We start from the raw sequence: 26,614 nt of genomic DNA, 5'->3' as shown, positions 1-26,614 counted from the left end.
AAGGAGTCGCCAATTCGGAGAGTTGAATTGATGAAGAGAATGATGGACGTACATGCGGATGGAGCTTGGGAGATTTATACCCTGTGGAAAGCATTGCAGCCAAGCCAAGAATTGCGGTGCACCAACAGGGCGCTTCAGCGGTGCACCAACTCAAACAGGGCGTTCAGCGGTGCACCACCTGCAGCTGTTGAACCAATAGAACAGGGGTAATCCGCCCATTGACCTAAAGGTAGGCGGAGGGTCTCTAGGGCCAAGGATAATTATGAGCCTATGCGATGATGCGGTGGCTTCCACGTACCCAAGGGAATGACAGAATTCGTGGATCATGAACCATGTTTCATACCTCGTCACCCATCCTAATCAACGACTACAGGGCAGAGTATTAGCTAGAAGATACCTCGTGTTGTGCTCAGGCTGCTCAGGGCGGGCGAAGCAGAGCAAAGGATTGCACCGCCACAGCTCAAAATTATGTAGTCGCAGCGAGGAGTACATGACCGATCGTCCTGATAACTTTCCAGCGGTGTCTTTCTCTCACTTTTCCGAGCTAGTTCACTCACTCATGCCGTTTTCTCGCGAATCTCATCAACATGAGTGACCTCGAAGCCGACCCCATCGTCCCCAGCCTTCCTTGTGTTGCCAATCTCAGTAATATCCTTCATGCCAACAGCATCATTAGCCCTTTGCTTGATTTCCTCAACGGCTTCAGCACCATCGAACGTGCGATTGATTTCCTCGAGTGTTGCGCCACGAGTCTCAATGAAGAAGAAGTAAACGGTGATGAGCTGGATGATCAGCCACCCTTCGAAAAAGAAGTAGAACTTCCAGCTGCCAGCGTCGATTCCAATTGGAATAACGTATTGAGAAATGGCGAGGCAGACGTTGGTGGCAAGACCTTGCATGAATAACCCGTTTGCACGGATCTTGAAGCTGAGAATCTCGAGGGGGTAGGCGACATTGAGGGAGATCCTGAAAGCCAATCAGCGGTAATCAAGACCAAGGGACGGATATGACTTACCAAGCGAAGTTGTAGAAAAAGTTGTGGAAGAAGATCATGGCGATGACACCCTTCCCAAAGCCCAACTCCTTTGGATGCATAATCTGAGATGCAGTCAAGGCGATCCAAATTGCAAACGTGCAGCACATCCCACTAGATGCAATCAGGAAGAGCGGGCGACGGCCGAAGCGATCAACCATGCAAGCCCAGAACCAAGCTTCAAGCATGTTGACCATCAAGATAAATCCATTGAGCTTGTTCTGATAGAGCGGATCGGTGATGCCAATATTTTCTAGGATATTATGCAGGTAGTATGCTGTCAAACTAGTACCGGAGAACTGAGAGAATACTCCACAGCAGAGACAGATAAAGACACGATAGCGGTTACCACCTGTGAGGAAGTAAACGTATTAGTCACACCTGCTATCATCATATGAGCATGTATGTACTTACGAGTCTTGAACAACTCAGACCAGCGTCCCTTTTGTTCACCCTGAACGATTGAAACCTTCATTTCGGCATACTGAAATCGGACAAGAGGATCCTCTCGATCGCCGTTGGCATGGTACTTGGCAAGGATGGCCAGAGCCTGCTCGTCCTTGCCCCGAGACACGAGCCAGCGAGGAGATTCTGGCAAGAGGAGGACTAGAACTAGTTGAACGAATGAAGGAGCGGCTTGTAGTAAGCTAGGAAGTTTCCATGACCAATTTGATTGAATGTAGAGTGTTCCAAAGGTGATCCCTAGGAGAAACGTGAGCCAAATTCTATCCAGTGTAACAAGCTAGACTTACATCCTCCAAGGAAGGCACCAAAGTAGTATTGCGTGCTGTGAGTGTATTAGTTCATGTGAGCCATCGATTTAAATGGTCAGACTCATACTTGTATAAGGCAGTGATCTTTCCACGCTCGCAAGGGTGAGCAAGCTCGGTTATTAGCAGCGGGGAACCCAGACCGGAGAAACCAGATCCAAGACCAACTGCACAAAATTAGCGAAGGGGTTCCATTATATGGAAGGCCAAAGGCTCCTAGGGCGAGTACTTACTCAAGAATCGAGCAGCAGTGAACATGCGAATATTTATAGCAAAACCTGCATACTTGTTATCCATGCGGCTCCTCTGCAGATGTGTTCAACGAACATTGAATGACACCAGCGATGACAACAATGAGGCAACCGATGAAAATCGTCCATTTTCGCCCGCCATAATCGGCACTGTAGGGTGCCAAAATAAGACCTGTGAATGGCATTAGCATTCAGTGCAATGGATAGTTCCAATATATGCACTTACTGACGATCCCTCCAACACTTTGTATAGCATTCAACAACCCCTGCTGTGAGCCGTGAGGATGATTGAAGTCTAGATCAGAGATCAGCAAGCCTCCTTCTCGAATGGCAAGAGCAACTTACAATCCTCGTAGTACGTGATCGACTGGAGCCCATTCATGAGCGAGCTGAATCAGTTAGCGCAGGTGCATGTTTGTAGATATGCCATCATACCCATCGTATCCATTGGTTGCAGCGGACAGAAGTGCAATCACCAAGAGAGCATAGAGCTTTCTTCGTCCGGGATCCTTATACCACGGAGTAACATTGGCCATAAGCTTGGACATTTCTTCCTGAGTTGTCGCCATCTTGAACAATATTGACGTTTCGCGTGCTTCGTGACACAACACAGTGGCAAGACAGAAAGGCCAGCGACAACAAGTCTCCTATATAACGTATACTAGTATTGCACATTGCCACTTCTTCGCAATCGCTTGACGCTTCACCGGTTAAATTGCTGTCGTCGATATTGCCTGGCTATAACCGGACAGGCATGGTGATCCGACTTGCCGCTGTGGATACCTATCTACTGTAGGTAGTGTTGTGGATAAAAGCACGTTGACAGCACTCCGCAATCTGGAGGCATCTTGGGGTCCCCGGATAATAAAATGGAGATCTCATAACTTCCTTCCGTATTGGGGACAAAACAGGGAGGGGGCATGCTTCATCGACGTGACAAATAGACGTGCAATGAGGAGGCAGGCATTTGGCCGTTGCTGTACGGCGTTACAAGCATACACGGTAGTGACCTTGTAGAGAGAAGCCGATTTTGTCCAAATCATGACCTCAGAGTTTGCATCATGTTCATATGATGGTTAGTCAAGCGAGTTTCCGCGAAGCTTCGATTACTCTTGTTCGCTAGATCACTGGCCAGGTACTGGATACGAAGTAGGGAGGACACGTCAGCTGGGGAAAGTCTTGTTTCGTTGGTTGTAAAGCTTACTTGCACCACCGCACATGGCCGGTTATAATTGAACCTAGATCAAGCCAAAAAGAGACAACAATTATCCAGCACTGGAACAGACTTCCCCTGCATCCAACCGGGCAACCGGCTCATTCACCTGTGTTACAGTCTTTGACAATCTAGCCCTTCCAGGTCAATGGGCTTTACTTTACCCGGGCTTTCTGGCCAGGGTTGTTCACGACACATTCGTATTTGCATCTGGATTCTGTGCGAAGAAACCTTTAATGCAGACTCAAGAAGACAAGCTGAGCTCAATTCGAGGAAGCTAGTCACCGTGAAAATGTATAACCCCGTTCACTGTGGACTCTCCTCAATTGGCATAGTAGACAGTGTCTCGTTGGCAAGTAATTTTTCAAAAGAATCGCCAAAACCATCGTCTGAAGTACGCTGAACCACGTTGTGCTGGAGGCTGAACTTGTGTATCAGTTGAAGCATCAATTACAAGATCAGGTTATTCGAATGAGTTATTAATTCAGCGTAGAGCCACGAATCTTCGAGGTGTATGTAATTCCTCTTTGAGGCTGGAACGGCGCCGAGAATATCTACCTAGGCAGTTAATGGAACTCAGCATTTGCCTATCAGTTGGGTACTGGGGTCCTTACGGTAGAGATTCCTTGGGTGCACTTCACTGTTAAGGGAGCCCCTGAACGGCTAGACTCACTGTCAGTCGCCGTTGATTCAGCACCAAATGTCGAATGACATCACATTTTGCTAGTGATCTTGGCATTAAAACACGTCGCGTCGCGTCTTTCCCCACGCGCGCCTTGGATTTGGGCGCTTTCCACCACCACGTCTATTGATCTTTCCCTTCCATGATTAATCGGTTTTACAAAAGCATGCTCAAATAAGTCGCCATCTGTCATCGTGGCTTTACGACCGTTGCAAATGTCGTCTCATTCATCTCCTTCAACGTTAACGCCAGCTTCATCTAATGAACAGCCATCAGACATCCTTACTCCGACCCGCAAAGTGCAAGCCTTACTGGCGGCATTCGACGACTCTGATTCAGATGCAGATACTCCTGCTACCCCAGAGACCAATGCTTTACTACCTCAAAACCAGCATATCCTTACAGGTCCACCTGTTGACGATAGCTCAGAAGAGGAGGAAGCGTTGCAACCTGCACGTAGGTCTCGAATCGCGGCTCGATTGCAGGACACAGGATCAGCCCAGAAGCAATTGAGCAGTGATGAAGGTGATGGCACAGTCAAGAACCCCCTTTCGACCACGCCATCAACTCCAGAGACTGATGACCTACCCACAACCCGTCCCATGCGTAGGAGGTTGCTCACCAACCGAAAGACCAACACTGAACCCAACCCCAATCGTTCTGCAAGATCTGCATCACCACTGTTCTTCCCTTCGCCATTAGCCTCACGCCAAGATGCTGAGAGAGGAAACGACGCGGATCCAGATATTAGGACTTCGGAATCTGGAAACAGCAAAGGCACCTCGAAATTTTTAACACTTGTGGAGAAGCATCGAAAGCGGCGAATTGAAAAAGCGGCGGAAGAAGCGGCAAAGCGGGCTGTCAAACCTCGACAACAACGAGGTTCAAGCCCTGCTGACGACACAGACGAAGACAGTGATCTCTCCGGACATGGAGACGGAAAGAAGCTCTCGACTCAGGCTCGTCCAACCAGGAAAGCGAGCAAGAAAGCAATCGAAGAGATGAACCGAGAAACTCAACGTATGAATAGAAATATGCAACTGGCACATCAGGCAAGGACAAAGAAGAAAATCACCAAAGACAGTCTTTTGGCGAGGTTCAATTTTCCTATGACCAATTCGAACATGATTTCAAACACTGTCAACCAATCCAGTAACAGCAGTTCAGTCTCTGGCTCAGATACGGAGGGGAAAGAATCCCATGAAACACCACCTACAAGTCCTGTGCAAGTAGGAAGCCCGGAGAAATCCGGCAAAGCTCCATCGGTAGGAGTGCCTCTACATTTGGGTTTGCAAGCAGAGGTATATGTGGACAACGTTGAAAACGTGAACAAGGGCAAGGGCCGAGCTATCTCTGAGGATCCATTTCAGCAGTCAATTCCCACCTTTGTGTCAAGCACGCTGAATGAGCCAACTGGTCAATCAATCGTACCAAAGGCTACAATCAAGCCAGCCTTGAAGGACCGTCTTTCCATTCGCAAGACGCTTGAGACCGAGGAATCTGACTCTGATCTCGAGATCGTTACAGCAAGGGGCGACAAGCGAAAGTATGCCGCATTTGAGCAACTACCTAAGCGCAAGGCGAAGGAATACCCTTCTCATATTGCCCTCCGATCTCTTGCACATCTAATGGGTGATCGAAGACAATCAATGAATACTGCAGAAATGGAAGACTTGCTTCGCCAAGCGGCTCGCGATCAGGCACGTCAAGAACGTCAGGAGAAGATTGCGGAGCTCAAAGCAAAAGGAGTGATGATTCAAACAAGTGAAGAGCGTGAGCGTCAGCAGCAAGAAGTGGAAGATATCCTTGAGAGAGCTCGACAAGAAGCCGCAGAGATCCAGAAACGCGAAATTGCACAAGCAAAGAAAGATGGAAATTACAGTGCAGACAAGCTGGACGACGACGATGAGGACGATGACTATGAAGGTAGTCAAAGTGAAGAAGAGCTTGATGAGGCGTTCGAAGCTTCGGGAGAATCTGAGGAAGATCAGGTTGACGAGGAGGAGAACGGTGAAGATGAAGACAACGATGAGAACAGAGCCCAAGGAGGTCTCGAAAGTCTTGTGGAAGCGGAAGCATCTGAACACGATTCAGAGGACTCGTCTGAGGATGCACATGAACAGGATACTCACATGGATGCAAATACGATAAGTTCTGTGGCGACTGCTCTGCCAATAGCAAGAAAAAGCAGAATGAGTCGTGTCGTGAGCGACGATGAGGAAGTCGAGGGACTGGAAAATGTCCTAAGATCTCCACAACTCCCGGCCCCTACAAAGACACCACAGTCTATCCTTCGCTCTGGGCGAAAACATATACCTGGTCTGCAGATGTCGGATGATCTTCCAATTGGTCTCACTCAAGCGTTTGCCGCAACCATGGCCGATTCCCAGAGCCAAGATATGGATGAATCCCCACATCAGGATAGCCTTGCAATGACAATGGATCTGCCCTCGCCGAATATCACGATGGCTCCGCAATTTCAGCGACTGGATTCTATCGATTTCATTACTGACAGTCAACCTGCGTCTCAGACACAGCCTCTGAATGTTGATCTATCCTTCTCACAGTCACAGCGTGTTCCTCCTTCCCCAGCAATGGTATTTGGGCTCGCCGCGACGCAATACACTCCATCTCAGCCACAATTTGAACCGACACAGGATGAAGGCTATATTCTGAGTCCATTCGCCGGCAATCGGTTTGCTTCAGAAACACCGCAACATCAAGCCCCTCACTCCACCTTGGACACATTGGTTCTTCCAGCAGATGTTGAGAACAGCCCTCTTGTACAACGAAAGTCCAGACTCCAGAGAGGTCGCATTGACTTCAGTGATTCCGATGTTGAGGATGAGCAGCTAGACAAGTCAGCATTTGATGTGATGCGTCGAGCTGCCAAGAGAAAAACCTTCGAATCCTTTGACAAATCAAAGTCACATGCCAAAAATATCGTCGATGAAGCCGCTGAGGAATCTGAAGATGAATATGCAGGGTTGGGTGGTGCCAGTGATGAAGATGTGAATGAAGAGGAAAATGATCATGATCGAGAGATGATCGATGAAGATACTCAGGTTGGAGTTGGTGATGAATCAAAGTTTGCGAGACTCTTTGCAGATCGTGAACGACAACAAGATGAAGCAGCAGTGTCTAAATTAATGAAAGACATCACTACCGGAGGACTCCGACGCAAGCGAGGCAATGATCTCGACCTTTCAGACGAAGAAGATGCATCAGTCAGGAGGAGGGAAGCCAAGAGACGCGAGTTTGCCAAAATGCGACGAGAACTTTTAAAAGACGAAGCCGTTGGCAAAATTGCGGAAGACAAGAAGAAAGAAGCATTCCTACGAAGTATAGAGGATCGAGACCTCAGTGATGACGATGGTGGTGATTTGAATCAGTCAGAAGTATCTCCGGGAGAAGAATCTCAAGAAAAAGAGAGCCAGATACGAGCGGAATATGAGCCAGGTGTGCCGGAAGGCGAGGCCGACGAGTTCGAGAAGACACGTCTGGTGGATTCTTCGGGACCTCTGACGGTTGCGGCACCAACTAAGCTCAACCAAGTGAAGCGTACTCTGGTTCGAATCGTTAAGCCATCAAGCCAGCGGCCTGCAACCTTGGCCGAGATCCGAGAGTCTGTTTCAATTCTCATCGATGACCCAGAGTCACAATCTGGGACAATCGATCTGGGGTTGTCCGATTCTGATGAAGAGCCAGAGGTATACGTCAATCTTGATCGTCACCTAGATACTGCAGAAGCAGACGAAAATGCTCTTGATGGTGAAGATCTCGGTGACTTCATTGTGGACGATGATGAACAGGCCCCGGAGGATGCGGCTTTCAAGAAACCAGCAATACCTTCCACTGAGAACCGTGCTCCTTTTTCAGAACGACGAACCAAGGAACGAGCAAATGTGGTCGATCGTCGGAGCTTGATTCGGCAGTCTTCATCTTCATCTAGCTCTTCGGCGAGTACCAAGATGGCATTCTACGGCTCAAACTCATCAGCAGGCACGTCTTTCGGCAAAGTGCCCAGCCTTCTTCGGAGAGCCACGACCAACTCGAGCCTGGGCAGCCTTTCCGGCAAGAATGAGAACGTGTCTGCCACCGGTGTCGTGACCAATAAGACAGAGCGAGGAAGTGCCAACGAGGACAAGGAGTTCGTTCGCAAAGGAAACGGTGGAAGAAGAAATGCAGTCAACTATCGACCAACCATGAGGGAGGAAAAGATGAGCGAACGTTCAGGTATTGCTAAGGCTAAGAAGGCGGCTAAAAAGAGCAAGAAGGCGTCTGGGTTCTTGGGTGGGCTGTTTAAGGAAGATAGCTGGGCGTGATGGACATTCTTTGAGCGGTATCTGTCTCTGTGGCGCTGTGCATGTCGCTGGATAGAGAGCAAGGCCTTCAACTACTTGTGAATGAGACTACACTTGCAATACTTGTGTGTGATTTCCTCGCAGCACTGAATGCTAGATGATGGCGTCTACTCCGAACTTCCAAGGTTGTCGATGTTAATTCTCAATTTGGCTTAGTCCCTACCCTGCCTGCTCTTGCCCGCCAAACTCCAACACAGAAACACCCGAAGGGCCGCGGGATCTCACTAGACACGAGGGGTTACTGTCCGCGGCATATCTCTGGCGGGGTGTGATGAGTCGTGGGGCACGACAGAAGCCACTGCGCCGACCATTAGGATGCCGTTCTTACCAATAATCCAGCAAAGGAGAAGGACCCCAAATTGTGGACAATCTCGAGTCGGCGAGCACGACGGCCTACTTAGGCTTTTGGTACTAACTAGTAGTAGTCATGGACTCAGAAACCCAGATGCATAAGAACATTCGAATGCCCCTCCATGGCTTCGATGATTTCCTCTCTGCTGTTTCAGAAGACAAGATGACCGAACTAATAGATGATATCCTCAGAAAATACACCGACCCCAAAACGGGCAGTTTCCACGGTGTGAGTTTCATCGCTATCGATAGCAAGGGTACGTACCGAGGTTCTGCTGCCTGCCTCTCGCCAGGCCAAAAGCCTGCTCATTATCGGCTTACATAACACACCGCGTTGTTTGCCAGATAGCATAAATTTTGCCCTTGCATCCAATTGACATTTCGAGGCAGGAAACGATCTTTATCGTCGCTCCTTCGGATCGAGAACGGTTGATAGGTCAAAAGATGACCCGCTGACTCTCGATACCCTCTCATGGATCGCCAGTCAAACTAAACTGACGGCTTCGATATCGGTGCTGCAGATAGTGGAGAAAGGGCTCGTGGGACTCGACGACGATGTCCGGGAGATTATCCCTCAGCTGAAGGAGCAGAAGGTCCTCCTTGGCTTTGAGGGCGATGATGAGGTCAAGCCTCAAGACAGTGGTAACATGAGGTCCATTCTCAGCGGTGGCGGTGCCGGAGATACAGCAGCGGAGCAGCCTATAGGAAAACCGATTTTCGAAGATATCAAAGGGAAGATTACGCTGAGGTAAGTGTTCATCAGCTCGGTAAATAGGCTGTTCTTAGTTGCTGCTGTTGTTTTGCCCCTGGGAGAGGTGGGATTAACGTTGCTACACTGATCACTGATCCCATCCCTCTTGCAGACAGTTACTTTCACACTCGAATGGGTTGCCATATGACATCGGCCATCCATTAATTGTGAAATACTCCAAATGGGCCAAGCGCGAAGACAATATGTTTAGCGGCAAGATTGAAGGCTCGATCCATCCGCTGGTGTACCAGCCGGGGACATCCTGGGCATATGGTCCTGGTCTTGATATAGCAGGGAAAGTGGTCGAGATTCTCACCGGGAAAGACCTCGACGAGTACGAGCAGGAGAATATCTGGGGCCCATTAGGCGCCAAATCAACCTCCTTCAGACCGGTGAAGCATTTCGCGCCCAATGGACTTCCTCCTATGCAAGAAATGGCATATTATAATCCGGAGAAGGATGGAATCGTGGCTGGCGAATCAGTGTGGAAGTTGGAGCCAAGGGATGCGATTGGTGGTGCGGGCTTGTACAGCACGGCCAATGACTACATAAGGCTCCTCTCTGCACTCCTGCGTGGCGGTGCACCTCTCCTCAGTAAGGAGTCTGTCGACCTTCTCTTCTCTCCACAACTTGGAGAAGAAAGCGTGCGGGCGCTGAGAAAGTTCCTCATTGGCGAAACGGTCGAGATGAGTCTCTCACGTTGGTATGCTGCGTCTGACGAGGAGTTCGCAAGCATACAAGAAATCCAACACTGTCTCGCTGGGTGTCTTAGTACCGAAGACGTTCCTGGCCGAAGAAAGAAAGGAACGGTCAATTGGGGTGGATTGCCAAACTTGAGTTGGTGGGTTGATCGTGAAAGTGGAATTGCGGCGACCATTTTCACACAGCTTATGCCTCCGGGAGATAAACATGTTCGACTGCTGGGCATAGAGCTGGAAGAAGCACTTTACAAGCTCGCTAAGGAGCAGAACTAAATCGTGGGAGGGCGAACGTCGATATACCGTCAAATTGATACATAAGATTTTCTATCACCGTTGCGCCTATATTGGAAGCTGGTTCCCCAATTCTGCTAGCTTCTTTGCAGCTTCTCTAGTACGATAGGCGTGACTACCCAGGCCCATTTCGCAACTCTGCAGTTCCTTCTCTTTCCACTTGGCTGCCTCAACAAGTCGCTGCTTCCTTTCGCACCATTTTGATAGACTGCGACAAGTGTTAGCCAACACGATTCCAGTTAGGCATTCCTTGAGGAGAAGCGCTTCCAGCCTCGTCAAAGCCGAAATAGCCTCGTCGATGACTTTATCTTTGAGCTCCTGGTTTGACCGGATATTCTCGGCCTGCTGATTGAGGAAAGCTTTATCGCATGTCTGGACCTGCTTGAATGCATATAGCATAGCCTTGCGTCTTTCGTCGCTTCTGCCCCAGAATTCATTCTTCTGCACTCCTTCGCATGCCTCGCAACGGCAGTCAAAAGCATAGTACATTCGAAGCTTTTGCATCCTTTTGATGGCAGCTTCGAAGACATTCTTCTCATAATTGCTGCAGACCTCTCTTCCACGTGGTATGTCTCTGATGGCATAGAACATCAGTTGTTTCCGGTCGAAATCGTAGGAAAATTGAGCATTTGCAATGCATGAGTGATTCAACCTGCTCGCCATGTTGCCCAGCGCAGAACCTCCTCTCCCATCGGGAGTGAGACTGTCAAGGTTGTAGCAATTGCTGTAGTATATGGAAGCAACTCGTGACATGCGCGACTTCTCGGCATCGAAGAGCTTCAGGTATATCTTCTGGTTTGAGCGAGATAAGTTTGAGAACTCGCGCTCGATTGCGGCGTGGTCGTCCTCTTCTTCTTTACAAAGTGTGATCAGTGATCGCTCTGAAAGGATCAGAGTTCCCGCCTTGATTTTGCGGCTTGCAAAGACCGCAAGCCCACGATCAGGGGTTGATCTGATCTCAAGACACTTGTCCTGGGGATTGAAATCAGAATCGTCCCCTTCATTTGTGGGCCGTCCCAGAGGTTCTCGGAGGCCAAGGCTGCTACAACCATGTTTGATAATGGGAGTCGCCTCTGCATCGTCGTGGACAATCATTGATTTGCGGTCGGCTACTAGCCTTGAAGGATCGATATTCTCCTTATCGTTTACAATCGATACTGCGAAACTAGCTGCTACACTTGCCTAGTGTTGGATGAGAAAATACTACGCCAAAGCATAGGATAGAATACTAACAAGCTGTCGGCTTTCAGCATCCTTCTCAGGTCTAGTCGAGAGGTGGCCGTGCTTTCCGCTCGAACTTCGCTCCTGCATTTTAATGATCGAGGTCGAAAGTGGGAAGGGTTGTGGTAGGCAAAAGGGAATGGACGTGGGCGTCTCGTTAGAGAAGAACAGTAAAAGATGCAGGCAACTCCATGACATCCATCGTGGCTTGAAATTGACCAGAGGTCATGTAACTACTACTGTGTGAGAAGGTCCGTGTGGGAGGGAAGCTGGCCCCTTTGAGGGCTAGAGATAAGGACGCTGTGAGCCGTGACCGAGGTGACAAATTCGTCATGATTCATCACAATAAGCATTTGTGGAGAGGGGATGCAAATGGGCGGTCAGTATGTCGTTGCGGTAAGCAACTTAAAATTAGCTAGATGCCGTGTGGAAGATGATAGAACGTAAAGATTAGATGAGGATTTGGCTCGGAGCACGATATCCGACTCCGTTTCTTTGATGTTGGGTCATCGATACTTGCTAGCTAGGGCCTGGGAGCCGGATAGCCCCCCGGGGTCTTGGATGTGCTGCAGGAGGGCTAACGCCAGCACCATTTAATGGGTCGCGTCTCACAACACCAATTCTGTCCACCTATTAAACTTACAACTCCAATTACTCGATAACCAACTACTTAAATTACGCGTCTTATAATGAATCCTGCAACTAGAGCTGTCGAGTTTTACGAAGTATCGACATATCATATGCGGATGATAGGTACATCTTAGCCGAAGTCATTCACTACCAGCACCAATGGGTACGAAACGAGGCAGACCTTCTTATGATTTGTGGGCAAGAGATGGATCCTGCACATGGCATATTTCATACAGTACAAGCTTGACTAATCTAGCCTTTTCGTTCAATCCTTATTTCAACACCGAAACAATTCCGCATGGGTTCCCTCGTCGACCATCATCAGCTTTACCTTATCATACTTTCTACTATTGCGGCCAGATTTGATAGCCTGGCCAACATGGCCATACTCTATCATTTCCGCAGTCGGGACTAGTGAATGATGCTACGCAAACATACAGGAGTATTCCCGAGTATGAGCAAGGGCCTCCATCCGCGACGACATCGACAGCTCATGACAGGGATCCGCACCAAGTGAATTATCTTTCTTCAGCCAAAGGACGACAGCCTCCATACTCCTCCAGCGTGTTGAATCCTGAAAACGCTACAGACCACGCATTGATACTGCAGGACCAACAGAGCTTCGACTACTCATCCACACGGTTTGCACCAACGTCATTAATCGAGTTGATATTGCACTCGATGCGCAGCCACGCCTTCGGCTCATTCGAGTTGGGCACATGGGTCTCGCAGAGTGACGAGTACTCTTGCAACTCAATCAAGTTTTCCCGGCCTCTCGAGATCGGTAACCTCCGCAATAACTTGGAACTTGAATTAGCAGCGCTACGAAAAAAGGAATTCTCGCGTCGCTGCGAGCCAGTCCTCACGCATCTGCAGATCCGCCGAAACCAGACTTCGCGGGGAAGAAGTCGAGCTTATGTTCGACCTAGCTGGTACTCTTTTTGGGCATTGCCGCTCTGCAGAAGACCCCTGGGAGGCTGCCCTACTCAAGTTCTCACTGGATCTAGTTGCGCGACATTTTGCAGACATCGATTTGACAATTTACTGTTCACGGCATCCACTTACCACCATAATGATCAGCCTTCACAAGTGCATGTCAGACGAAAACCCTGCCATTAGTCTTGTGGTTATCCTCAAGCATATCTCGGTCTGCTTTGAGCAAGTGCTGGGTCTATACCCCACGCACATCCATCACTCTTTCCTATCACAACATGAAAGCAGGTGGCGGTCGGCTTCACCAGATCATCGTCAAGAGGTTTCAGAGTGCTCTCCGTGAAACAACGTTTAGTCGCCTTATTCGCGTGGCTTTATAGTTGTTGCTTGCTGTGAAGGTGGTGGTATTGTCTGAGTAGGATGCGTGTGGCCTGTAAGCCTCGCTCCTCCGAACAGGCTTACCAGAACCGTGAGTATTTGGGCCATTAGAGGTGTCACTATAGACGCTAACTTCATGAATGCGCCAAGGTTTGCTCCTGCGGTTCGAAAGCATATACGATTGCGACCATAGCGTATTATATTTCCTGGAGGTTGGATCAGCACGAGCCCTCGTTTCAGTTCATATCTCACCATGAAGTTCATGCTGTTTCTTGGCCTTTGAACATTCATCACTACCTTCTAGCACTTTCAGAGTATGGCCCAGATTCTCCACTTCCACTTTCCCCTTTGCGTTCCAGAGGTTGTGCCTGACTGTCGTAGCTTACCTTCCAAGGAGTGCTGGCGGTATGCTCCTGGGTGTGCACGGTGCTACAGAGGGTACGTACAATATGTAACTGGCTTGGCGCTGTTGTCCATAAGAAGCTGTGGCTTCTGGCAGAGGAAATCCCCACCTTTCTGCCGGGCTCTTTCACTGTCAGAAAGAGTGGTGTCGCCACATTGAGGCAGTGAGCATTATGCGAGCCTATCGCCAATCCCCCAAGACCATAGTTGACCGCCTGTGCGTATGAGACCCAGAATGACTGTTTGATATTGTGGAAAGCAGGCTATCGCAGAGGCTGAGATGCAAGGATCAAATTATCACGGTGGACACGGTTCCCGTAGAGAGTCGTTGCCCTTTGCAAGATCAACAGCGCTTCCACCGCCGTTCAAGTATCTCTATAACTGCTTTTACAGGAAATCGAGGTTGCAATAGCGAAACCTAAACGTGATTAATACGCGAACACAGCTGCTGAAAGATCTCACACTCAATTGATTTCAGGGGCTTGCGCCGGGCGCCGGTTACCACAAGCATAGCCAGCTTTGAGTCTCATTGCTACAACTATCGGGCACCGGCTTGCAGCCTGCCCGTAGACGGATCGTTACGTTCTGCCACAGCTGCAAGGAGACCCGGTCAAATATCTACTCCGCGCATATGGCATCATGCAAAGCTGCGCCTGCATCGCTTTTGAACTGGATCAACCCTTCATGGATGCCTTTCTCGATAGCGTGAGCTGGTCCATCACCCTGTAGGAGCATGTCGAATCGCCGAGCAGATTTCTCCGCACTGTATTTTAGCTGGAGAAGGCAAAAATGGGGGAGAGTGAAGTGCACGAAGTCTTGGGTTTCGACATTGAAAGACAAGGTGAGAATACGATTGGCGAGACTAGCGCCCCTTGGATGGGCATACGCTAACCACATTGGGTAAAATACGCACCGAAGTTAGAAGCCATCTTTATGATGGAGCGACGTGATAGTGGACCTGATCTACAGAAGCACATCCATGACAGAAGTGGTTCATGGCTACAAATCTTGCTCCTAGCCCTGGGCGGTGACCAAGCGCAAAGAGTGGGAGGTTCATCTCTTGCCGGGCGTCTTCGTCATGTAGCGAGTCAGTTCCCATGTGTGCTATGTCCTTACATATGCCCTTGTGAGGGGCGGATTTCGTAATAGCCAAATTGCCTGTGCCATTGTCGCCATCGCTTCTTCCTGTCGTTCCAGTGAGAGTGCCCACCCGGCTCTATTCCCTTTTTTTTGCCATGGCTGGGGCCGTGCGTTGATCGGTAGGGTAAAGGTGCTTCTGGGTCTTCCTTGAGGCCACTTTACTCTGGTGTTGGGAGTCAGAGCTACGTCATTGGATCTATTGTGGATATCCTCCCAACACATTCCTACAACACATTCATCGATGATACCAACAAGAGACCATCAAATCAAGGATTACGTCTACAGCATTGCGCGTAACATCTGGGCTCCTGTCCCTCCTCAATGATTTCCCAATCTATGCCCTCTGCAACCCTTCACGCATCCGCGCTGCCACCCTGTTTTAGCTGTGGTCCCACCTAGCAGCGCTGGAAGTGTCACTTTGAGCGTAAGCCTTTTCTGCTGTAATCCATCCGTGGTGGTGGGTGCCAGTGTTGTCTGACTTGCCGCCCTTGGTGGATAGTGTTACCCCATATCTCGTGATTCCTTGTCTTTGCTTTAATATGGAAAACCTTTAGAATCTGAAAATCGTGCATGCGATCATGTAGGAACTACATGGCTCTTCAACTTCACAACGTTCCACGATAAATCAAATAGAAGCTACACGTCCAATTCAGTGGAAGCTGCTTGTTACGCGCAATGCTGTCGGCGTAATCCTCGATTTGATGGTGTCTTGGTATGGTCGATAAATGAGTTGGTTCTGGCGTCCGAAGGATATTTAAGTCGTAAATATTAATAGCACTAAACCTGGTCGAGACCTATGACGTAGCTCTTGCACCCCACCCTACCCCCAAAAGGTAGCCATATACAATAGAACAGAACCATTGAAAATCGGCCACAACACGAAGATTGTTTGCCGTACAGCCCTGGATACAATACATTCAGTGACAGGCTGCAAGTCTCTCGGCGTTGATGAAGTTCACTTTCACTATTGTACCACGAGCGATGGGTGATTATCATCGATCAAGATTCAAAAATGGAAAGGCCATCTTCATCCCGCCACGCTATCCGCTATGCGACTATGCATCGCCGCCACCGATATGTTCACCTAGCATGTGGCTACTATGTCTACTCGGCGAGTCAGGTAGGGGTGCAAAGATGGGGTGCAGCACTTTTGTTATGGAGACGGTCGGCCTGGCCATGGTCTAATGTTCTTTGAAATTGTCTCCACCTGTCAATTGTGGAACTTAGGCCTCAGACATTGTCTGGGGTATATATTTCCATATAGTCCAGGTACTCCCTCTTGCCGACCACCACAATCCTAAGGTACTCGTTCAGACTCACCACCTCACCTGTTGTTTACCAGACCACAAACTTGGCCACAGTCAAAATGAGCAGCGCAAACGAGGTGAATTATGTCTCGAGACTGGTCCCTCGCTCCGAAAAGGTCTTGAATGGGCTAATCATCGCGACATGCTTCATCGACTCAGTGGTAAGTAAGCCCCAGGATCCAAGTGGTCTACAAGAAACTGAATCTGGCACAGATGACCGGATTCGACAGCTCCATCATGGGAGGATTAAACGTCATGGACAGCTATCAAAGCTACTTCACATTGAGCACCGCGACATATTCGTTGAACACTGCGATCTCCTACGTCGGCGGCTGCATCGGTGCTCTTTTCGCTGGTCATCTTGTTGATATCAGGGGCCGACGCGAAGGTTTGCTGATAGCGGCTGCAATCTGCTGTGTCGGAGCAGTCATCCAAGCTGCGGCTATCCACATCGCTATGTTCATCGTCGGACGTTTCATCATTGGAATTGGTATGGCAATCGCAGCAACAGCCTGCCCAATATATGTTGCTGAGTGCAGCAAACCGTCCCTCCGTGCGTTTGCCATGGGCTTGTACTATGGATGTTGGGGTGTTGGCACGCTGCTTGCTAATGCAGTATGTGTTGGAGTATGTTTACCCTCCGCGCCTACGGGCCTCTTGCTTACCGTGCGCAGTCCGAAAGCTGGTCATCATCATGGGCTTGGCGACTACCTAGCCTGATACAAACCGTGCCCAGTCTCGCTGCCATGATAGTCATCGTATTCATTCCGGAGTCGCCTCGATGGTTGATCAGCCGCGACCGGCATGCAGAGGCCCTACAGGTCATCGCTATGGTCAACAGCAACGGCAACCGCGAAGACCCGACTACTGTTATTCAGTACAGGGAGATTTCTGACACCCTTGCTTGGGAGAAATCTGAAGGGAGACAGATGACACTTGCCCAGGCCTGGAGCACTTCCGTCAACCGAAAGCGAATTTCGATCGCAGCAAGCTACTCAGTCATTGTCATGCTCTGTGGAAATAACACCATCACCTATTACTTCGGTGTGATGATGTCCCAGGCCGGAGTGACTAATGTACGCACGCAGTTGATCATCAACATCATCCTCACGATATGGGCCTTGGCGATTTGCGTTGTGACTTCCTGGTATTGCGACTTTTTCCCGCGGAAAGTACTTTGCTGTCTGGGACTTGGAGGCGTTGCCGTCTTCATTTACATGCTAGGGGCGCTCACTTCTGTGTATGGCGAGTCCGACAATAAGTCTGGCATTTATGCTACATTGGCGATGATCTTCCTCGTCAGAGGTGCGTATTCCTTTGGAATTCAACCTCTCACGGTGCTCTATCCGACAGAAATTTTGTCTTACCAAATCCGCGCCACTGGTATGGGTTTCTACACATTTACAACCAAGGCCTGCGGCCTTATCTCAACAATGGGGGCTCCGTTCGCACTGAGGAATATCGGTTGGAAAACATACATGATTTTCGGCAGTGCAGATGTCATTATGGTCATCTTGGTATGGGTATTCTGGGTTGAAACAAGAGGCCTAACGCTGGAGGAGGTCGATGAAAGGTTCTACGGCGTTAAGCACTCAGACGTCCCGGACCTGAAGGACGTGAAAAAGGAGGGTGCAAATCCTAAACTGATTGACTCTGTGAGTGTCGATGAAGAAGGTGGGATCCCATGCAATGAGCCAGCTGAGAAGATTCAAGCGATGCCTGCCAGATAGACGGAGTAGGAAATAGCAGCCACTGTTGCGCTCACCTCTGACGAGATCTTGTCGTCTCGATGGCATATGGCCAAATACATATATAGCACTCTCTTGGTACACATCGTTGCTGATATCTCCTTGGTCAGAAACAAAGATTGATTGCGCTAGCCAGCTGTATTCTTCTGGCCGCCCACAAGACTTCAGTCCACATAGGGACACCAAGACGTAGAGAATCTCCACTAAGCTGGCTTTAGGCGGACTCGAGCAGTCATGGCATCAATAATATCGTCTCTTGTTTTGCTAGGAAGTCGTTTTCTCAGATCTTCATTCTTTTTAAGGATCCATTGTACGACCACTTCATCTTCGACTTCCACAGCAAGCACGCACAGAAAGGTTTCTACTTTTGGGTAGAACTTCGATGAGACTGAAATAGACTCAATCAATGTTGTGAGCGTATAAACGGTCTCAGAAACCCGGCGGGACGACCATGGATCCGCATAAATCCTTCGCTGTATGAGTAGATGAGTACACCAATACCAACAGCTGGCCAGTGTCTGATAGTCGGATTGTGCGCCCGGTTCTCGAGTACTGTTGCTCTTTCCGTGTATTTTTGTCCTTGATCCGTATAGGCGAAGACCATTCTCAGCGATGAACGCGTCATGAAGAATATCTGAATGATCTTTCTTACCTAGATCGGCTACCAAATGGCATACACGCGATAGAATGCATATGACAGGATGCGGGCAGCCGGTCATTTCGCGGAACGACGGGTCTCGAGCGTCGAGCATCGCATCCGGTTGGAGGGCCCAGTGTCCACTAGGTAGGAGGGGACGATGATTCTGCAAAATGGCGCTCCAGACGTCGAGCAGAATAAATCGTTGGAGCAGGAACAAAGACATGTAGTCTTCGCACCCAAAGGGTAATACCCCCAGTTTTTGGATTAGATGACTGGCTGCATCTAGATGGCACTGCACTGGGCCCCACCCCAGGAAGTAGCAGTTAGTGACCTGCATCAAAACAGCGCCCAATGTATCCATTCCGATATCAAGAACTTTTGGACTGGTGCCAAACGGGTTTGGCGTGCGCAATCTTGGTTGATGTTGATGTGCAAGGCCAATCGCGTTCTGGAGGGCCTGTAGCGCAGTTCGATGCTGCTTGTTAACATCATCGGCACTTAAAAGTCCTTCGTGATACAGCCACTCGCCAGCGTTGGATATGATCGTGAGTAGTAGAAGAGGCGAGCTTAGAGCCATGCGCGAGAACCTCCAATACGGATTGCGTTCACCTTGGCAGGCTGTCAGAAAGACGCATGGCTTTTTGAACCCTAGAGATCTATCAATATCGGTTGTAATAGCGGGGCAGAGATGCCTACAGTATGCTAAAGCGGTCTCTTGTTTGATCGTCGTTGGTATGACTGCTGGCAGAATTTCTGAATAGATTGAGGAGAAAACACCGTGCAATAACCGAGGGTTCGCGTAGTGCTGCAGCGTGGTGCTCGCTGTCACTGTCGATTTTGGAGAAGAGGCATTCAATTGCACTAGATCACCTTGTGATCCATGCAAGCTACCTTGGCTGGGTTTCTGACACTGACGACCTTTGACTGGAGTTCCAGGAAACGGTTTCTCCTTGGAAGAACGAGGGTACTTAAGACATGTATTGCGAAAACGAGCGCTGTAGTCACAATCCGCATTCAAGGAATTGCAACGTGTGCATTTGGGCATTTTCCCATCGCATTTGCGCCGCCGATGACGGCATCTTAAGCAAACTTCAGTGATTGTTAGTAGTGACTCGCATAATAGTCTGGTGCCGGGGGACTGACCTCCGCGAAGTCGTGTGCTCATGATAGCAGATTGAGGGTAAGGCCAAATGACCACAGACACTCAGCCTCGGCGCACTGTGCTGAGAAGGAGCAAGATGGCTTACGCTAAGCCTGTCTCGTTGCTATCTTTCGAATCGTGACACGATAACAGTAAGGACAAGATAGAGCGTTGTTTCCTGAGCAAAACACGTGAAGTGGATTACCAAGCGTTTTCACCCGCCTCAGGCTCGGGAGTGTTTCGCTCTTGGTGTGCAAGAAAAACGGAGGAAAGCGAAGTTTTACCCCACCAAGGCCGAGGTGCTTATTTGCCCTTATCAGGTCTAGCGCAAGCGATCATCCCGCACAGGGGTGAGGCATTCTACAGCCAACCGCTGGTGGTTGGAGAAGCGCCACAGCGTGTCCATGGCGCATCCGTAGTGATGCCAACATGGTATCCGTACCAAATTGGACCACTGTGTACACAGGTCTGGAACACATCATATAGCGCAAGCGTGTGTGCGCCCACGTATCTTTGTACGAATATGTACATACTTACTGTCCACTTTTGGTCCTTGACCCGAAGTCTATGTCGCGGTCCACACAGGGGCGCCCTTTGGCTGCTTGGTTGCCTCATAACTCTAACTCTATGGTAACAGACCGTAAGGTATATCTTTCGCAGACGGCCAGATTATTGCAAGCTTCTGGCTCTTCTCGATAAGTCAGTTGCATACTGGGGCAGTAACATATCGAGCATTCAACACGTAAAGATTCTCAAGCCCATTATGGCGAAGCCAGTGATTCCAGTCATCTCTTTCGAGCCATTCTTGAACGGCCAGGCAGCTGACCGCAAAATGGTTGCCGAGCAAGTTTACGCTGCCTTTCGGGATATTGGATTCATGTATGTAAAGGACACGGGTATCAGCCAGGCAAGAATCGACGAGCTATTCGCCCTTGTACGTCCACCACAGGCCTTGTCCACGTCTTTACTAACCCATGACTTAGGCCAAGGACTTTTTCGATCTCCCTCTAGATTTCAAACAACGTTATGCACTGCGTGATCCCACTGAGAATCAAGGTTACAGTGCTCAGGGCAAGGACATGGGCTTTGACCATGAAAGCAAGGCTATGAAGAAGGATTACAAAGAAGCATACGAACATCGACGGTACAAGAACGAGTTATGTCCAACGGCTGAAGAGCTTGCCGCATACAACCCCAGAATCAGCGACTTTCATGCTATCCTTGATGGTTTCTACAAAGAAGCCTTCAAGCTGTCGGAAGAAGTTTTGGCGTGCCTCGCTCTCGCACTGGACCTCCCGGGCGGCGAGGAATACTTCAAGCCCATTACTGGAGACAGTGATCCTCAACTCCGACTTCTGCATTATCCCCCGGTGCCTGCATCTGCTATTGCAGCCGCTACGGCTCAGGATGGAGCTGGCAAAGATGGAAGAATCCGCCCCCATTGCGACTACAGTTTATGCACGCTGCTTTTCCAGGATTCTATTGGCGGTTTGGAAATCGACCCTTTTCATACGGGAAAGTTCACTCCAGCGCCACCAAAGAGCGGCACTGTCTTGATCAACATTGGAGATTTGTTGCATAGACTGCTCAACGGCCGCGTAAAGAGCACGATGCACCGTGTTGTGGCTCCGGAAGCGTTCACTTCCGAGGATGGCTCCGAGCCGATATTGCCATCGCGCTATTCGATCCCATTTTTTGTGCATCCGGTGCCTGAGGCTCTGATCGAACCCATCCTGCTGGACCCAGCCGAGAAGAAAATGTACAAGGAGGTCAATGCTGGTGATTGGAGATCATGGCGCACAGCCCGAAATTATATGATGCCTGAGAGGGAGCAATACTTCTTGGATAAACTCGGCATCGCCCACGAGCTTCCCCAGAATGCTGCAGCGCTCGGATGTGTTACTGCTGGCGGGAACTAGGGCTACTCAGCGTTCTGAATGGATCTCACAACATCGAACGCCATAGCTGCAGGTTACATACCCTGTTAATCAAGAGCAATACGTTGCTTACCCTGTACAATGTCACTCCGAGCCTCTCTAGTCCTTAAAGAACGTATCGGAACGTAATTACCTGTCCCAAGACTCCACGCTCCCTCGTTGATCTGCTGCTCGGTTCCACTTGGTTAGCCAGTGCTCTAAGCCAATACTGGTGACGGCACCAGGCGCCAGAAATGCACACAACCCTGCTACGCCCTTGCGATACATGAGCTGCGCCTCGAGAAGAATAGACATAGGCAGTTGAAATACTTGTGTCTAGGATTTCGTTCGCGTGACTGAAACAGGAGATGAAAAGGTGAAGGACGCATTAGGGGCTCTCAGTCTTCCACGCCGCAGAACGGCACCGTTCCACAGCGTAATAGTAAGATCTGTAAAACTGACATCCCTGCAACGTCCTGTCGTATAAGTAATAGAATAACATGAAACTTCTGCGAAAGGCTTCTGGGTGGATGAAAACTTACGGTTGACATGTCAGCATTCTTGTAACACCAAAAAAAGCATTCTGGGGTTAAGTCGTAAACAGCACTAAACCTAGTCGAGATCCATGACACAGCGCAGATCTCAACAAGCGTACTATGTAGGTACTGTTTTATTCTCAAGCTTACAGAACCTCAGTTCTGAAAAGACAGCGGTAGTGGTTCCCATTCCACGGCGTTGGTGATCCCCCGGCTGCAACGGAAACAGAACTCCACGAAGCTAGTCTGTCTCTTGTGAAAGGCTAGCGAGCACTTGTACATATGCTTCTACCTGTCTCCAACTGCGATACTAGTGGGAATTATCAGTAGCTAAGGATTGCTAATAATTCTTGGTCACACTCACTCTTTCATCGCCTGGTAACAAGAAGGCACTAGACAGCGACCACTTCTTCATTACCATGAGTGGTGTACCTACCTAGGTAGTGACAGGATCTTAGCTTAATAATCAGCAGAGTATTTTTCTGATCAAATACTGTGTACTAAGGGGTGGTGCAGGCGAGGACGAAAGGCCCCAGGCGGCAAACACCCGTCTGACTAACTGGAAACCCAAGCATGCAGGCTATAGAAATCTTGTCCTCTGGTTAATTAAGCAAGGCGCCCGCTTGGCCTGTTAACAACCACGTACTGTACCTAGGTAATTAGTTGAACACAGTGTTTCCTCTTCACTTTCATCACCCACCAATTACTAATATCCATCTCGAGCAAGTTCCAAGAGGCTAGACCTCCACCTTTGCCCTGCATACATCATGAAAGTTGACTCGTGAGTTTCGATGGCTGAAGTCGGCCTCATAGGAACAATCGTAGGCATAGCCAGCGCGGGCATCAAACTGTCCATAACTCTGTACTCATTCTCTGAGACTGTATCAACCGCACATGTGGAGATCAAAAACATTGCAAGAGATGTCTCTCTCACCTCTGCCGTGCTCGAGGAACTCGGTGCCAGTCTCAAACAAGATGAGCAGGCAAAATTGTACTCGGGCTCCGCTCTAAGCACCGCAAAGGAGGTCGTCAAGGAATGTGAGGGCATCTTCAACGACATCAATTCAGTCATGGGCAAGGCTATTGACAGCGCTTCGAAACGAGGAACGAAGAAGGGCAAGTTGGCTTTGTCAGCCATGGAAAAGTTGAAGTGGCCATTCCTGCAGCCTAAAATGGAAATGTTGAGGGGTAATCTGGAGAGGCTGAAAAGCACGCTGGTACTGATGTTGAATGTGCTAACTTATGCTAGAGACTTGAGAGCTGAGTATGATTTGGATATACTGTGGTTTCCTGCAAGCTGATTTCTACAGGAAGAGAGAACCGCCGAAGGAAGACAACAGTTACCAGAAAATGCTTTTGGAAAGTCTTTTGCGTGCGAACCAAGAAGCAACGAGGAATTATGAAGTTCTTTTGGAGACCATCGGCCCTCAGGCTGATGAGCAAGAGCAGCATGGTCAGAGTCGGTCCTTGGAATCTGGGGCTTCAACCTTGAGAGATGAAGCCAACTCAAGCAAAACGCCGTTCATCTCCCTCGCCAAATCGAGCAATTTAGATGAGAACTTGAATTCACCTCGCGTCGTGGAAGGTAATGCTACACAGGAGTCCGAGATCGAATCAACAATCAAGGCCTGCATTACCGACATCGAGAACGCGCTTGTAAAGTTCGAGCAATCACACATCACGATGCAAGCACAGCCGCAGATCACTGTCCAAATCGAAGTTCAGAAGGATAACATCACTGCTGATCGAGATGTTCAAGGTCTTTTCAATCCTTGGAAGTTTATTTCGATCACCCAAAAGCGAGAAATAGCATGGGCTTCGACGGCAGATGGGTCCTCGCCAGGCACTTCATCTTTTGGCTTTGGCACTGCTCCTGTCAGCTTGCCAGTGATCAACCACTCATCTAGTTCAATAAACAAAACCGGGCATCCCTCCAGCGATGCAAGGACAGCTGCACTCAAGACCGAACGTGAGGAAGTGACCAGCATAATCAACGAGAACATAAGGCGTGTGATCGAAATGGGAGAGCGATTAGACTCTCAGAATCTCCTCCTGCAGGATAACCCCGAAAGCCTTGCAGTCCAGGCTGAAGCTTTCCGCAGAAGTGCAAGAAGGATACGGACCGGAAGACCGTGGTATGCCACAGCTTGGAATTCTCTTCCCTTAGCTAGCGATATTTTCAGTCCGATCCAGCGTTCCCTACCTTCACCAACCACAATCATGGCATACTTCCGGCAGTAAGTAGCTCCTAAGGACCACTTCACGGTTCTAATGAGATGAACAGGACACTCCAGAATACGAGGAATTTTACGGATATTAGAAACGATGCACTTACGCTTCGAGAAATGCCGGCCGGGCGTCTATCGACCAAAGCGTGAGTAAGCTATGTGTGTCATCTAAGCATGCTAATATTGTGAACAGAACCTTCGCCGAGACGCGGCTTCTTCAAGATGCAGCGGAAGCCAAGGAGAGAGAGCTTGCCCTGCAGCGAAAAGCACAGGTGATGACCCAAGTTCAGGAAGCTTACCAACCGTTCTCGCCAGGTTCTGATTGCGAAGGAGATGGAAACGATGGAGATAACGAAGATGATGAGAGAGATTCGGTACACCAGTTGCTCACGAAATGGACGACGCTGTTTGATCAGTGAGAAGGATGCCCTAACATTTGAAGATACTAATATTTCAGAGATTGTGGAAATGAAAGGAAGTCTTGAGAGAAAATGACATGTCGATTATTCAGGGTAACCGATCAATCAATCAACAATTACAACTACTGGTCTTCGCACTTTCCCTCAACTTATCATAATCCTCGTTATCCTTCTTGCTCGACGACGGCAAACGCATCCCGATCTTCGCAATCGACTTCCCATCGACAAACGTTTCGACCTTATCCGGATAGAAACATAACAATCCAGCGACCTGTACACTTTCGTGCGTCGGGTTTGGATACCACCAGACAACATCGCTGTACTCCTTCCCATTAATTACAGCGCTATAATAGCTCGCTTCTCCTTTATAGGGACATCCGGTCTTGGTCTCGCTGGGCTTAAGATACTCCCAGTTCACAGCTGTGCGCGGCAGGTACCAGCGGCCCGGGAAATTCGTCTCCCAGAGCGACTGCACGCCACCCTCGTCGGCTGTGTCCGCGATGACGACTCCGTCGATCTCCACGCGCACCTTGCGGCCGGACGGCAGGATGTCGACGCGGTGGAACGGGTCTTTCGGGTGGTACAGCACCGGTGTCTGCTCCTCGTACCATGCGTCGAGCGCTTTGAACTCGATCTTGACCAAGCCCGCGAGCTCGGAGTTGAACGCTTCAGGCACGAGCAGCGTCGAGACCGATTTGTCTCCAACGCTCAATTTCGAGGTCGAAGATTGAATCCCTGAAATGGGCTTGTCGTCCGTAAATGTTGCGGTGGGCAGGAAATCGACTTTAGGGATCCAGTACTGCGGGAAGAACTTGTGCTCCCAGACTAGCTTCGCGCCCGTGGTGTCGAAAATCCATTTTCCGTTGAGGAGGCCTCGAACACGCTTGTCAGTGGATACAATCTTTGGGCGGAATTCCTCTTTGGCGTGAAAGAGCTTCGACGCAAGATCCGCGAGACTGGAAGATTGTTCATATTAGTAGGACTTTAAGTCGTCGGCAGAGAGTTGGATTCATACTTAGACATCTTTCTGGTTTGTGATGAAACAGCAAATCTTCTAAGAGTAGTTCCTCGGGGCGCCGAGATCAGCAGGGCGATGAATTTTGATGCCAGAGTTAAATCAAAACACTCCGAGCAGTCTCTAGGTCACTTAAGTAAAGACGATATTCCTCAGCGGCGAAAGAGAGCGCCTGATGTTGCTCAGTTTGGACCTGCGTGTCGTATATAAGTCAGCATGAAATCCCCAATTAGTCAGGCAGCGGGAAGATGCAATATCGTGCCAATAGGAGGCTCCGAACCCGGGATGTGGTGGACAGTCTGTCGCGCCGTGGCACCGCGGAAGGGCTACGGACACGAATTCTTCGATAGGGAAATGGTGATTGAGCACCCACCTGATTAATATGGTCGTGGTGATCGGAGGGATAAGATAGAGAAATAAGATAGGGAATTATTTAGTATATGTGATTAACTGTCTTGTCATTCTTGTGGTCACCATGTAGCCTTTTAGCTTATGGCCTTGACGTGCGCTGTGGAGCGAATTGCGGGGAGTCCAGGCTCGGTGGCGGCATATT

General features: G+C 49.4%; 8 protein-coding genes across 8 annotated transcripts; 5 read left to right on the top strand and 3 right to left on the bottom strand.

Annotated features, from left to right (window-relative positions):
* Positions 1–557: 557 nt before the first annotated feature.
* On the bottom strand, positions 558–2,623 carry LTR84_011675 (uncharacterized protein; the record flags this gene model as incomplete). Its single annotated transcript, XM_064855203.1, has 10 exons — positions 558–966; positions 1,016–1,385; positions 1,448–1,735; positions 1,786–1,820; positions 1,874–1,970; positions 2,037–2,081; positions 2,131–2,226; positions 2,281–2,349; positions 2,400–2,443; positions 2,490–2,623. 10 exons carry the CDS (start codon positions 2,621–2,623, stop codon positions 558–560), a joined length of 1,587 nt encoding a protein of 528 aa, XP_064708792.1.
* Positions 2,624–4,164: 1,541 nt separating this feature from the next.
* LTR84_011674 (uncharacterized protein) lies at positions 4,165–8,274 on the top strand (the record flags this gene model as incomplete). The annotated part of the gene is made up of 1 exon (XM_064855202.1): positions 4,165–8,274. One exon carries the CDS (start codon positions 4,165–4,167, stop codon positions 8,272–8,274), a length of 4,110 nt encoding a protein of 1,369 aa, XP_064708791.1.
* A 466-nt stretch (positions 8,275–8,740) lies between these two features.
* LTR84_011673 (uncharacterized protein) lies at positions 8,741–10,389 on the top strand (the record flags this gene model as incomplete). The annotated part of the gene is made up of 3 exons (XM_064855201.1): positions 8,741–8,921; positions 9,055–9,412; positions 9,528–10,389. The coding sequence occupies 3 exons, from the start codon at positions 8,741–8,743 to the stop codon at positions 10,387–10,389; spliced, it is 1,401 nt and encodes a 466-aa protein (XP_064708790.1).
* A 66-nt stretch (positions 10,390–10,455) lies between these two features.
* On the bottom strand, positions 10,456–11,718 carry LTR84_011672 (uncharacterized protein; the record flags this gene model as incomplete). Its single annotated transcript, XM_064855200.1, has 2 exons — positions 10,456–11,589; positions 11,641–11,718. 2 exons carry the CDS (start codon positions 11,716–11,718, stop codon positions 10,456–10,458), a joined length of 1,212 nt encoding a protein of 403 aa, XP_064708789.1.
* A 4,759-nt stretch (positions 11,719–16,477) lies between these two features.
* LTR84_011671 (uncharacterized protein) lies at positions 16,478–18,148 on the top strand (the record flags this gene model as incomplete). Its single annotated transcript, XM_064855199.1, has 3 exons — positions 16,478–16,579; positions 16,632–17,033; positions 17,093–18,148. The coding sequence occupies 3 exons, from the start codon at positions 16,478–16,480 to the stop codon at positions 18,146–18,148; spliced, it is 1,560 nt and encodes a 519-aa protein (XP_064708788.1).
* Positions 18,149–20,710: 2,562 nt separating this feature from the next.
* LTR84_011670 (uncharacterized protein) lies at positions 20,711–21,866 on the top strand (the record flags this gene model as incomplete). Its single annotated transcript, XM_064855198.1, has 2 exons — positions 20,711–20,881; positions 20,931–21,866. The coding sequence occupies 2 exons, from the start codon at positions 20,711–20,713 to the stop codon at positions 21,864–21,866; spliced, it is 1,107 nt and encodes a 368-aa protein (XP_064708787.1).
* Positions 21,867–23,190: 1,324 nt separating this feature from the next.
* On the top strand, positions 23,191–25,046 carry LTR84_011669 (uncharacterized protein; the record flags this gene model as incomplete). The annotated part of the gene is made up of 4 exons (XM_064855197.1): positions 23,191–23,663; positions 23,710–24,636; positions 24,684–24,773; positions 24,821–25,046. 4 exons carry the CDS (start codon positions 23,191–23,193, stop codon positions 25,044–25,046), a joined length of 1,716 nt encoding a protein of 571 aa, XP_064708786.1.
* Positions 25,047–25,155: 109 nt separating this feature from the next.
* Positions 25,156–26,069, bottom strand: LTR84_011668 (uncharacterized protein; the record flags this gene model as incomplete). Its single annotated transcript, XM_064855196.1, has 2 exons — positions 25,156–26,002; positions 26,062–26,069. The coding sequence occupies 2 exons, from the start codon at positions 26,067–26,069 to the stop codon at positions 25,156–25,158; spliced, it is 855 nt and encodes a 284-aa protein (XP_064708785.1).
* Between the last annotated feature and the right edge of the window lie 545 nt (positions 26,070–26,614).

This window comes from Exophiala bonariae (assembly GCF_035927105.1).
Source record: "Exophiala bonariae strain CCFEE 5792 chromosome Unknown scaffold_6, whole genome shotgun sequence".
Taxonomy (NCBI): Eukaryota; Fungi; Ascomycota; class Eurotiomycetes; order Chaetothyriales; family Herpotrichiellaceae; genus Exophiala; species Exophiala bonariae.
Note: the sequence above shows the minus strand (reverse complement) of the source record. Positions and strands in the feature narration are given on the sequence as shown.